We start from the raw sequence: 12,540 nt of genomic DNA, 5'->3' as shown, positions 1-12,540 counted from the left end.
ATAATACACTATATAGCTAAACGTATGTGCACCCCATGACCATCACACCCATATGTGGTTCTTCCCCAAACTGGTGCCACAAAGTTGGAAGCACACAGTTGTCTAGAATGTCTTTGTGTGCTGTAGCATTACAATTTCTCTTCACTGTATCTAAGAGGCCCAAACCTGTTCCAGCATGACAGTGCCCCTGTGCACAAAGCGAGCTCCATGAAGACATGGTGTGTGTGAAGGTTGGAGTGGAAGAACTCGAGTGTCCTGCATAGAGCCCTGACCTCAACCCCACTGAACACCTTTGGGATGAACTGGAACTGGAGCCTCCTCAATCAGCATCACTCACTAATGCTCTTGTAGCTGAATGAACACAAATCCCCACAGCCACGCTCCAAAATCTAGTGGAAAGCCTTCCCAGAAGAGTGGAGCTTATTATAACAGCAAAGTGGGGACTAAATCTGGAATGGGATGATCTTACCTTAATAGTAAGTCGGGTAATATCACCATGCCCAATATAAAAAAAAAAATAAACAAACACACTTGTATGTGTTTAAACCAAATACAAAAAACAGATTAGATAATTTATAATTGCATAATTATATATCCTAGTATAGTTCCTGTTTTGAACGCCAATTAATTATTAATTGCAACCAAAAATAGGCTACATATTAAATAGCTTAAACAAGTTGCACATAAATTCCTTGTAGATCTCCGCCCATTCCAGGCTTATTGTGTATGTAAAAGTATGGGTGTAAATTTAAATCTTGAGGACAATGAAAAACATGAAATATTTTTAAATCAATAAGGAATGTTTTGATGTGATTCAAAAAAAGAAAAAGAGGACTCTAGTGTTTCACAGGCATATAATCGATTTATTAATCATTGCTTACAGTCCATCTCTATCTTGTTTGATTGATATATCAGTATTAAAAGAAAACGTGTGTCCTTATTATAATAAGGATTGAACTGGGTGAAGATTGAAAGGCATGAAATGTAGTGCACAGTTTTATTCGTTATTTGACAACTTTTAGTGTAACAATGTTTTTAATATGTCAAATTTACATCTAACAATCATTTGAAATTACTTCTAAATTATGACTAAAGACAATTGCTACATGGTGACATTATTTCATAAATAACATCCTTTTTACAACACTAAGAAATGCTAAAAATGCTAGCGTGCATGTGAGAGAAGACAGGAAAACCAACTAAGAAAGCAATTTCAGCCTAAAAAACATGCACAAGAATACTTTCTCCTGATAGTAACACAGTAGTGACATCCCACAAAGAAATACGTATGGCCACATCAGTCAGCAAACAGTGGTTCGTTTGGATTTATCATTGGACAGACAGCACCGTGTCCCTCCAGACACAATGTGGTCCTCTCAATTCCTCTATATTTTGCCATATCTTCATTCTTATAAGTTTTTACAGCAGGGCTTCTTCTCGTCCTGAGCTTCAGTGGGTGAGGCGTTGGGATTGGACAGTGACATGGCGCCGACTGAGCCACGGGTCACCTCTTTGTTGCTTACTTTCTTGTGGATTTCTACAAGACAGTTGATAAATTAGCTTCCCAATTTAAGTGTCAGCAGCCACCACAAAATTACAAGCGCAAAACTCCAAGGATAGAAAACTAGCAGAAATATGAGATGTAGTATTGACAGTATACAATACCTGTGAGGACGTTGTTGAAAGCGGCCTCAACATTTGTTGATTCCAATGCAGAGGTTTCCATGAACAGCAATCCGTTCTTTTCTGGTTATTAAAAAAAAAAAGATATAAAAATCTTTTCATCGAGTGTCTATTATAACAAGTGTATAACAAGTTAAACAGGTTGTATAACAGGAAAGTAAACCTGAGATAAGCACCTGCAAAATTTTTTGCATCCTCGGTTGACACAGCTCGTACCGATGCCAAGTCTGACTTGTTACCAACCAGCATGACCACAATTTGGGGATCGGCATGGTCGTAAAGTTCCTTCAGCCAGCGCTCGGCACTCTGATAGGTCAGGTGCTTTGAAATGTCATAAACTAGTAGCGCTCCAACAGCACCCCGATAATAACTGCAGCAAAAGAAACAGCAGAAAATCAGGAAATCGATTAGAGCAGTGTTTCCCAAGCTGGTCCTTGGTGGTTCTCTGAATGGTCATACTGTTGCTCTGTCTCACACCTACATGAGCTATTCTGTGTCCGTGATTGCTTGTTTTACGTCTGTTGGCAACTAGGACAGCGCAATAATGTGGACCATCCGAGATTCTCCAAGGACCAGTTTGAGAAACATTGGAAAATTGAAATTTTTAATAAAAAGATCTTCATTTATATGATGGTTTGGTTTAAATGGATTAGATGGATTTAGTTGTTGCTTGGACATAATGTATAATGGCAGATGTTTTCTAATTGGGTTTCAAGTCATCAAGAGAATGAGAAATGGGAACTGGAGAGGTGCAATAAGAGAGAATAATTGTGCTGCTCTCTGGGTAGAGGATGGCATTCATCTCTTCCCTGCCAATCAGAGCAACCCTAGCCAATCATGGGCATCTGTAAGCACCCTGTACCAGGTGGTTAGTTTTCTTGATTGCTTGTTTTAGATGTGGTGGGAGCTTAGAGAGAGCAGAATGATGGACCATCTGGCAGTTCCAGTGGACCAGACTGGGAAACACTGGAGGTTCTTGAGAGGGTCTTCACTTAGGATCTAAATTTGTTGGTGCTTCCTCAGTCTTCTGATCTTTTTGGTTTATACAAAGAATTAAATTTTGGATTCAGTTGTTACATGAAATAAAACCAAGTAGAACCTCTATATTCGGCAAATATTATCTGATTGGGCCTCAAGTTTTCAAGAAAGAGAAACAGGGTCTCCCAAGTAAGCTTTCATCCTCTGATTAGATTTCAAGTTGGACAGGACTGCAGTGAACCATTTCTCTTCAAGTGTCTCGGAGTAAGAAGGTGTTTGGCAAGACAAGGGTTATACAAGACGTATGACTGTTGGCAGATGTACGTCCTTGTTCACATACTCACTTGCATACCTTTAATTCTACTAGAGGGTCCCATCACTGTAATACCTTTTTTTTGACCATGTGTTCTAATTTTGCATAATAACACTGAAGATGGTGAGAGTTGAGATGACTACGATATATGCATATCTTGAGAAAACAGCAGATACAGTGGCATTGTTGCCAACGGAGATGGCATATCAGGCCATTAAACCTCTCTTCACAACAATGTGGAGTGTATTTATGGCTACTACATACTGAATGTGTTGCACAGTGTATCTCTTCACATCCTGCCCTGTTGTTTGCACTAATTGTACGTGTCATATAAATATTTTTCCCAAATTAGAAAATTTCCCATCCCAGATTAGTAGGTGTTGTGCAACCATGAAGACTGGCTTATGTGGTGAGAATTGGCAGTGACTGATCTCTGAGAAAATGGCTGTAAATTGACACAACATGAGTATTGAGATTTTGGGACTTTTATGAGGAACTACTATTCCTGGGTATGATACTGCCCTTCTGATGAGCACCGACTGTTCACTTGGTGGAATACTGAACACTAAAATGGACTTCCATTGTAGAGTTGGACAACAATTGTGATTACTTACGCTGAGGTGATGGCACGATACCGCTCCAATCCGGCTGTGTCCCAAATCTGGGCTTTAATAGTGAGGCCGTTCAGCTCCATAGTCCTCGTACTGAACTCCACACCAATAGTGGTCCTGCTGTCATGGTTGAACTCGTTCTTAGTAAAGCGTGAAAGCAAGTTGCTCTTGCCTACTCCTGATTCCCCTATGAGAACCACTGGGGAAATAAACACAGAGGTGATTATAAAGCCATGATGTTGGAGGCTGCTACAGGTTCAGACCTGTACTATTTAGCAACTGTGGTCAGAAAGTCGGGTTAGGTTGGACTAGACTGGGCCCGGTCAAATCTTAAGGTGGGTTGAAGATGTCATGTGTCATTTGAGAGTGAACCATTTGAAATACCTGTTATTATACACTCCCTGTAACAATTTCGGATGTTGCAGGTATGTCTAAGCAAGCCAGGGATATTTGAAAATTTCATCACACCCATCAAACAGTCAGTGATTCATGTACATCCTAATACTTAAAAAAATAGAAATGAGCCTGTGTTTCTTAAGCTTATGCAATTTCAGTATTAAAAGATTGAGGAATTTCCAGACATACCTTGTTTCACTTGAATATTTGTACTTCTGAACTCAATTATGAGATAAAGATAGATACTTGCAAACACATTCCTCTAATATTGTAGGAATCCAGAACTATTAAAACTAGCTGTGATCTTGTTTTTAACGTAAGAAGACTTGGAAAATAAGGGATTCGCGACTCCTTTGCCAGATTATTGCAAAACCTTGAGCTTTACAAAGTAAGATGGAAGTCAAAAACACTCTGTTCTCCTTTATTCAGTAACCTGTCGTGTGCAAACAACACACCAGTTGCCATGGCAAATCAGATTTGTGACCTTGAAGCATTTTGCAAGGCTTATGTGGTGTGTGTAGTGAAAAGAAAAAAAAACTCCTGTGCTGGACAAAAATATCTTGCTCTGGCTTCATGAAGGATCGGTTGCATATCTTGCATGTAACTGCACAAAAGTGTAGGCGTTCATATCAAACTGTTAACTGAACGTGTATTTCTTTCTTGTCGCCACTTCAGCCAACGTTCCTCTCAAATGAATCTCGCCACTTACATTGAGCACATACCATTTCCTATACAGAGCCCATGTAAGAGGACAGGACACTGGATGACAAGTATCATGAGACAGGCATAAAATTATGAGGATAAAAAGGATATTAGACATAGCAATTATGTTTCGTTTTGAGCTGTAGTGTTGTTCTGATCATAGGTTATTCCTAAACACATTTCTGTGAAGCACAACATGACCAAGAAATTATACTGATCCCTCACAGTGGTATTTTGAGAATGTTTTCATGTCAAACATAAGAGCACGTGATTGAGACGCTGTTTGCTTGGCAGCCGAATCCAATATTGCTTAATACCCGTAACTTTCTGAAGAGTGATCTCATTTTGCTTGTTTTTCTTACAGCCACTCTACAGACAGCCTTCAGTTTCTAAGCCAACAAAACACTGTGTACATTCTGTACTAACAGGGGAAAAAAATTGTATCAATGATTTAAAAAAAAAAAAAAAAAAGACACACCTTTAAAGACAAAGTTGTAGGCCTCGTCTGATCCCATTCTCAGCCCTCACATTAGTTCCTCTGTCTCAAACTCTGGATAAAGTGCATGAGTCAGGATCCAGTAGAGTCAGGAAGGAAGACAAAACAGAGATGACAAAGCACTCACTCAGCACTGCCAGATGTGGAGGCAAGAATGAAACAAAGAACCAACAAGGAACGCTCCAGCTCTCCGTGTGTTTAGGTGTGAAGTTTTACCTGCGAGGACGAGGAAGTAGCCGTGATGTTTGGCTTGGCATTTCCGCTGATAAGTAGAACTCGGGTAGTTGGAGATGGGGTGTGACCGAATCGTAAAGCAGGTTGAACGAGTAGGGTGAGCACAGGTGCAGTCATATGAAACTGCCCTCACTGCTGCACCTGCTCAGCCAATGACACGGCAGGGTGATACTAGAACCGCCCGCTTTTCAGGAACAGCCAATCCAAGAGCTGGCTCTATAGAGAAGGAATGCATTGCCTTCAGCTCAAGAAGAGCTTGCCTATATACAAAAGTGTGCACTTCCTTATTAAATAGTGTGTGGAAATACTGATTAGGTCAGTTGGGAAGAAGCCTCTCTCTTAGTCCAAACAGTCTAAATGGCACCTGTTACTGTGTTCACGTATTTCTCATTAGTTCCATGTAGAACTTTTTACAGCCAGGACAGCAATGCCTTCCAATATAAAAAAACATTTTCATATTTTATTAACATAATCAAATTATTCAAATATGAGGCATGTCAAGCACATATGTACCTTCATATTTATGTATTGGTGCTATTAAAGGTTTTCACTTCAGCACTATCCAGCCAGAGAACGCGAACAGTGCGTCAGTGTCTAGAGTGGAGACATCTTCTATCAAATTAACGGCATTTTAAAATAAAAATAAATAAATAAATAAAAACTGCAGGTAGATTTAAGTTACTGAGCTGGACATTAAACCCATTTAATTCAATAATAATGACTAAATAACTACAACAGCTTTCTAAGTAGTTGAATTAGTGATCTCCATTGTACCATCATTTCAATTTAAATTAATAATAATAAAAATTGTGGAATAAAAATTGTGCTTAAATGTCACAGGCCCTACTTTAAGAACCATGGTTCTAAGATCATACTGACCGTAAATTAACCCGATAAAGCTGTAAAAGTGTTCATGTTTCGTATGAGTGTTACTGGTATTAACAACAACATGTTAGTGCTAAAAAGAAAGTGCTATTTACAGCTTAGTTTTGAGTGTGTTAATCACAAAAACAGGACTATCGTGTCCAAGACAACAGCATTACAACAGTTCCTTATATGATGACACATAAGGAAATAATACAAAAGCCACATTAAAGGAACCTCACAACAGACGAACAAAGCACTTACAAAAAAAAAAAAAAAAAATGTAAAATTACTTCCTTTTTCACAGGAATGAGACCTTATTTGACTGGTAAACCTGGAAATTTTATATTTTTTTCCCATTATGATTAATTATCCTTCAGAATTGTGAAATTCGCACTGTAAAAGTCTGAAACAAACTTTTTTAGCCTATGGATTGTTTAAGCAGGTTCCAGAAATATTCAAATTATACAGATTTGACTCATTGTTAGAGACTGGTTAAGTATGAATTCATTAAAATCACCATCAACCAAGTACTCAATGACCAGAGTTCAGATTCTAATGACTGGCTATGACCAATATAAGGGCCCAGGGGGAAAAAATCTCAAATCTGATCAGAAATCCAACAAGAAGTCTCCTTTGCAGAAAGGTTAAAATAAATGTAAAATAAATACATAAGTATGGAGTCTGACTCTGCTGTGCGATAAGATCTAGTCAGTGATCCTCACTTCCTCCTCATCTTTATTTTTCATTGTACAGGGAGCAGTGCTGTTAGTAACTGACAAAAACAGACCTTACTTTTATCACTTTTATAATAATGCATAGCCTTGACTTGACCTAGATTCATTACTTTACAAAGTACATTCCTCTCCCATCAAATGCACTGATAGTAAACTTCCTGGACATTTTGTGCATTATCTCATCATCCTAATCTGGAATGGATGGACCTTTTTTCACCCCCAAGATGTTTGGAAACCTTGTTAGGAATCTGTGATATGTGACTTTTTTTTTCATCATTTGGACAGGTTAAAATAGTTTAACAGGTCTAAGAAAGGGTAAAATGTGAACGATACATATTTATTTTCTCCTGTTGTATGAACATAGCAGATTTATTAGATATCTCCACTTCATCTACAGTCAACTACATGGATTTCACATCATTCTTTCTTTCTTTATTTTTATAATATTAAAGCGATTAATAAAGTCGTTTAAACATAAAAGGACACAAAGTGATTTCTAGCTAAGAGTTAGATGTTGGAGCTATAAGGCAATTATTTTAATGTTCAAGAAAAAAATCATTTTATTTTAACAGGAGATCGCTCCGTTAATGATAATGAAAGAAAACCAGTACAACAACAATGTACAAAACAAGCACATTTATTTTATTTTTTTTTTACCAAATATTGGCTTATTTATAAGTTAATTGGTTAGGCGCAACCACAAAAAGCTGCTGAGAAAAAACAAAGTTCACATCGGATTCTGATTAATAAGAACTTGTATAAGAATGGTACAATTTTAGTCTGTTATAAAGATTAGGAGGATCAACTAAGCAAATAAATAAAGTGTGGAATAATAGGGTTTTGACAAAATAAAGACCAAAATGCCAAATTTCAGATTTCTATATCTATGATGCTGCCACTTGTGTCAGTGGTTCCTGAAGATACTCCACCAGGGCCTCCGCCTAAAAATAAAACACACACTGAAATGTTTACAGATGTAATTTAAAATGAACAGAGCACGTGCAACACGCACGTTCCACATCTTACCTTGGCTTTCAGCATCCCGAAGCCCACGGTCTCCTTAGCGTACATGCACAGCAGTAAGTTTGCGACCCGGGTAATAGCCACTCTGCCTTCCTGTAATCACAACCGTTTTGCTATTAAGCTAAAACAGTGAAGGCACAGTTGTATCCTCAGTGGCAAAACATATACAGCAAAACACACCGATTTACATTTTATTGTTTTGCATTGCCTTGTTTACTAGTGTGAGTCAGTGAAGATGATGATGATGATGATGGGTTTACGGTAAATTCGAGAGAGACAGAGACACAGTGAAGGAACAGAACCCGGCTTAGAGAAAGCTCTGCGTGCAACTAGAAGGTTTTTCATCATGTGAAGACGCGTTTAGTTAAAATCTATTAACACAATGCAAAAGTTACACAAGACTTGTTTAAAAAAAAAAAAAAAAAAAAAAGATCAAATTACCATCCACTTTATTAGCAACACCTGTACACTCATGCAATTATCTGATCAGCCAATCTTTACGTTAACGTTAAGCTTCAGGTAACGTTCACATCGAACATCAGAATGGGGAAAAACGTGATCTCAGAATGTGCCTTTGACCGTTGCATGGTTGTTAGGGGTGGTTTGAGTATTTCAGAAACTGCTGATCTCCTGGGATTTTCATTTTATAACATGTGAAATGAAAATGGTGCAAAAACACAAAAAATCCATCCAGGGAGCGGAGGCTCTGTGTGCAGAAACACCGTGCTGATGAGAGATGTTTGAGGAGAATGGCCACACTGACTCCAGCTTACTACACTAACTCAAATAACCACTCTTTACAGCCGTGGTGAGCAGAAAAGCATCTCAGAGCACGCTGAATCTTGAGGCGGATGGGCTAGAACAGCAGAACATCATGTTCCACTCCTGTAGGTCAGGAACAGGAATCTGAGGCTCCAGAAATCAGATGGAAAACTGTCACCTGGTTTTTGTCCAGTCTTGGTCACTGAGATCATATTTTCCTCATCTGATGTCTGATATGAACATGACCTGAAGCTCTAGACTTTTTTTAGGCACTGGAACATTTTCTCACCCTACACATTTTCTCTCTTACCATGCAGTCCATCAGAATAAACTTCAGTTTGTCCTCGTTAAAAGCCTGATGGCCGTTTTTGTCATAAGCAGCCCAGATGTTGCTGGCGATGGCAGCTGTTACCCGAGCGTCCGTGTCCCCGTAGCCCGAATAAGCCAGCAGAGATCCTTCATTATTCAGTAATCTGAAAGTCCACCAACATCTGCTTTAGTCCTGCTTTTAAAAAACACGCTAAGCTCAAACCTACTGTACACTATTACTGTACATTAGCTACTTTATAACACAAACTACCAGAAACACCAAGCAGGCTCATGTGCTGAATACTAAAGTGTAACTAATTCATCTTTACAGGACCAAAACAAAACAAAAACACAACCTCAGTGTATGAATTCTGCTCAATTAAACGACTGGCTAGCTAGTTAGCCAGCTAGCAGCTGGGTTTGTACCCGTGTAAGCTAGCGGAAGTGGAATAATACTCACAGAGTGCTCTGGACCCCGTTCGTGTTCGCCTGGCTGAGAACCTGAGTTAAAGCTTTGGGTCGTAACATTATCTGTGTTGCAAAGAAAATTCACTAAAGACACAAAACTGCCACAGAATTTATTTTTGTTAAAACACTGAGCTGCATGAACGTCAGCTGACACTGACTTCCGCAAGAGCGAAGGGAATCATGGGAACTGTAGTTTTAGAAATTGACTCGTGCACGGTGTAGTTTATTAGAGGAGTGTAAACATCAGCTTTGCTCACGATACGATACTATACGATACGATTTCGATTCTTAAGGCAGTGATACGATATTTGAGGATACTTCTGAATCTGCTACGATGCGATTCGATGTGACCGACTTTTGCCTACGTTAATTTTCAAACACTGATGATGTAGAGAAGGATTATACATCAGTTGAAAAATATGAATTATATTTTACACACACCAGTTTTTGGTCCTTTTTCAATTTATAATAGATGTCTTCTGATCTTCACCTTTTAAGCCGATGCATCGATCCAGATCGTCCGATCGTTACACCCCTACTGTTTATTCAGTCACAGTTTCTTACATTAACTCATAAATGATTTCAGCACTAGTATGTTTTGTTTCGTTGAACTAAAAATGCAAAATCAGCAACTGAAAAACCTGAGACATATAAAGTTGAGCACAAAAATTTGTATACCCAGGTCAAAAAAAGAAGAAATTACAAAGAAATGCCATTTATAGCAAGAAGACTTTTAGTGTTTTATGTTCATACCGCAGTGAGATTGAATTCTCAAATCTGATTGGTCAGAAGGTGTGTATCGTTTCTGTAGAACAGCGCGGTTCGGAAAGTAGCTCCGGCTGTAACATGAAAGATATGTTTATATTAATGTGCTCGTTGTAATATCTTATCGTATCTATAGAAACAGCTTTTTATACAGGGACTTAAACGACAGATGTTTCACATAATCTAAGACTAAAAATAAACTGATTTTTAAAAATAAAAAATAAAAAAAAGAAGACGAAGAAAGAAAACACAATCACTGATGTGGTGATGTTTTTGTTAGGAGACATTTATTTAACATTTTATGGAAGGAGTCTCAGTCGTAAGCGTGTTGTAACAGTCACTGTGTTTCCCAACACAGGAAACAGTTTAGGACAGAGGAGTTACGCTTTCTGGTTTCTCAGTAAAATGGCAGGCTGCTTTTTTTGAGAGAGAGAGACAGAGAGAGAGAGAGACGGAGAGAGAGAGAGACAGAGAGAGAGAGAGAGAGAGAGACAGAGAGAGAGAGAGGTGAGGGAATGACTGCTTATTGCAGCTATAGTGTAGGTGAGGAACTATCTTGTCTCTTGGATGTTCCATAATGCTAAATCTAACCATAAAATAGACCATTAAAATGTGTAACTTGTCATAAATTAATAAACATTGTAATGGCTGGCCAGTCTCTGTGGGAGGTGTTAGCGGAATAACGCACTCCAGACCTTGCTGTTATATGAAAATAACACACTCCGCTGCGCGTCCTGCCGCATCACACCCCTCCACCATGCATTATTTTCATATAACTTGGACAGGCTGTTGTGTGTTATTCCTTACTTCACACACGTTTGTTTGTTGTCTTTAACTATATTAACAAATAGTTAAATATGTTGAGATATGAAAGATTAAAAGGTCTGCATTTCATTTTCAGAATAATCTCTAATAACTTGTTAGCCCAACCTTTTCATGTCTTAATGGCTTTTGAATCCGTTTAGTTGTGATATTTGGCCTTTTCTGTACTAAACTCTTTTTCTTTTTGATTTCTTTCTTGTTTTGAAGTGCTGGTTTGTTGCATTTAATTTTTTTACAGCTTTAACTCAGGTTTCTCATCATGTTCTCTTCATCTTACTGTGGGTTTCCTCTGGGTTCTCTGATTTCCTCCCATCTCCCAAAAACCAGGCAGGGAGGTGGACTGGCTATGCCCTCTATGTGTAAATGTGTGTGTATTCATGGCTCTCTGTGATGGACTTGCGTCCGATCCAGGGTGAATTCTTCCACCTAGTGCAACCATGGAGGAAGCAAAGGTGGACATTTCAATTGTTTTTCTCCATTTCTCCTTTCAAATGAACACCACATTGACATAAACCATGAGCATGAACACATTCAAATGTGTTCAATGTAATTAAGTAAAATGAGTATTAACCTTGTGCTTTGGTTTTACACAACTGTTATATGGATCCCTACAAATTAAAGTGAAAGCATTTCGCTTGGCTTAATCAGACATCACAGTTGACTAAACACATCTGAATGATTGAGTTTCATTCATACTGGCTGTAACTAAACTCAACAGCTTAGGAAATTTCATGTTCATTTAAAATTTCACATTGTTTCAAACCTGGAAAGCAGCTCCACATAATTCAGAGAAAATGAACAAAACCATGCAGGGTTTAGATCAAGGCTGCTGCTGATGTTGATGTTGAATCTGTCTAAGCGGGACAGGTTTACAGAAAAATCTTCATTGTGTTTCACTAGAACTAGGCAATACAACACTAGGATACTGATACTGTGATCACTTAATGCAGGATTCTGGCATAAAATCAGCTCTTAATCTGCTGTTCATCATGTTGTGTAATATTCTGTAGCACAGTGTTTAGTCACTACAATACCCAGCATGCATTAGGCAAAGATGTCATGCAGTCATTCCTTCGTTCTGTATTAGTGAGGTGACCATGAAATATCCATCTTAAAGTGAGTGAGGTCCCGTTGTTCAAACAAAGAAATCTTACTCTAGATACCGCTGTGGTATGCGTAGCTACTAGAGGTGTGTGTATCAGAATTGAAGCTTGCGTGACAAAGAAAGGCCATGTTCATTAAAATGGGAGTGTATTGGACACGGCTCACGTGCTGGATGATTACCGTGTTTATTCATTCATCTTCAGTAAATGCTTTATCCTGGTCAAGGTTAGTGTGGTTTAAATCACTCTTTTGATGGGATTGGGATGTTGGGAA

At 38.5% G+C, this 12,540-nt stretch overlaps 2 protein-coding genes across 3 annotated transcripts; both read right to left on the bottom strand.

The window, feature by feature from the left end:
• Positions 1–842: 842 nt before the first annotated feature.
• Positions 843–5,555, bottom strand: rab25b (RAB25, member RAS oncogene family b). 2 transcript variants are annotated; one of them, XM_026924737.3, is made up of 6 exons: positions 5,307–5,555; positions 5,162–5,233; positions 3,589–3,784; positions 1,860–2,053; positions 1,666–1,746; positions 843–1,537 (listed from the first exon to the last, which is right to left on the bottom strand). In XM_026924737.3, exons 2-6 carry the CDS (start codon positions 5,196–5,198, stop codon positions 1,410–1,412), a joined length of 636 nt encoding a protein of 211 aa, XP_026780538.1. In that variant the 5' UTR covers positions 5,199–5,233; positions 5,307–5,555; the 3' UTR covers positions 843–1,409. The 2 variants fall into 2 exon arrangements, with proteins under 2 accessions (XP_026780538.1, XP_026780537.1); XM_026924736.3 differs by having other exon boundaries at positions 5,396–5,551.
• Positions 5,556–7,635: 2,080 nt separating this feature from the next.
• Positions 7,636–9,759, bottom strand: lamtor2 (late endosomal/lysosomal adaptor, MAPK and MTOR activator 2). Its single transcript, XM_026924622.3, has 4 exons — positions 9,569–9,759; positions 9,110–9,272; positions 8,041–8,130; positions 7,636–7,955 (listed from the first exon to the last, which is right to left on the bottom strand). The coding sequence occupies exons 1-4, from the start codon at positions 9,634–9,636 to the stop codon at positions 7,899–7,901; spliced, it is 378 nt and encodes a 125-aa protein (XP_026780423.1). The 5' UTR covers positions 9,637–9,759; the 3' UTR covers positions 7,636–7,898.
• Positions 9,760–12,540: the final 2,781 nt, after the last annotated feature.

This window comes from Pangasianodon hypophthalmus, chromosome 22 (assembly GCF_027358585.1).
Source record: "Pangasianodon hypophthalmus isolate fPanHyp1 chromosome 22, fPanHyp1.pri, whole genome shotgun sequence".
Classification (NCBI taxonomy): Eukaryota; Metazoa; Chordata; class Actinopteri; order Siluriformes; family Pangasiidae; genus Pangasianodon; species Pangasianodon hypophthalmus.
This window is presented reverse-complemented; position numbering and strand designations above follow the sequence as displayed.

Coding starts and splice junctions, on each gene's coding strand:
- lamtor2 (XM_026924622.3), bottom strand. CDS start 9,636: ATGTTACGACCCAAAGCTTTAACTCAGGTTCTCAGCCAGGCGAACACG. Junction 9,273..9,568: donor AACGGGGTCCAGAGCACTCT/GTGAGTATTATT, acceptor GTGGACTTTCAG/ATTACTGAATAATGAAGGAT. Junction 8,131..9,109: donor TTATTCTGATGGACTGCATG/GTAAGAGAGAAA, acceptor TTGTGATTACAG/GAAGGCAGAGTGGCTATTAC.
- rab25b (XM_026924737.3), bottom strand. CDS start 5,198: ATGGGATCAGACGAGGCCTACAACTTTGTCTTTAAAG. Junction 3,785..5,161: donor CTACAACTTTGTCTTTAAAG/GTGTGTCTTTTT, acceptor TTATTTCCCCAG/TGGTTCTCATAGGGGAATCA. Junction 2,054..3,588: donor TATCGTGCCATCACCTCAGC/GTAAGTAATCAC, acceptor CTTTTGCTGCAG/TTATTATCGGGGTGCTGTTG.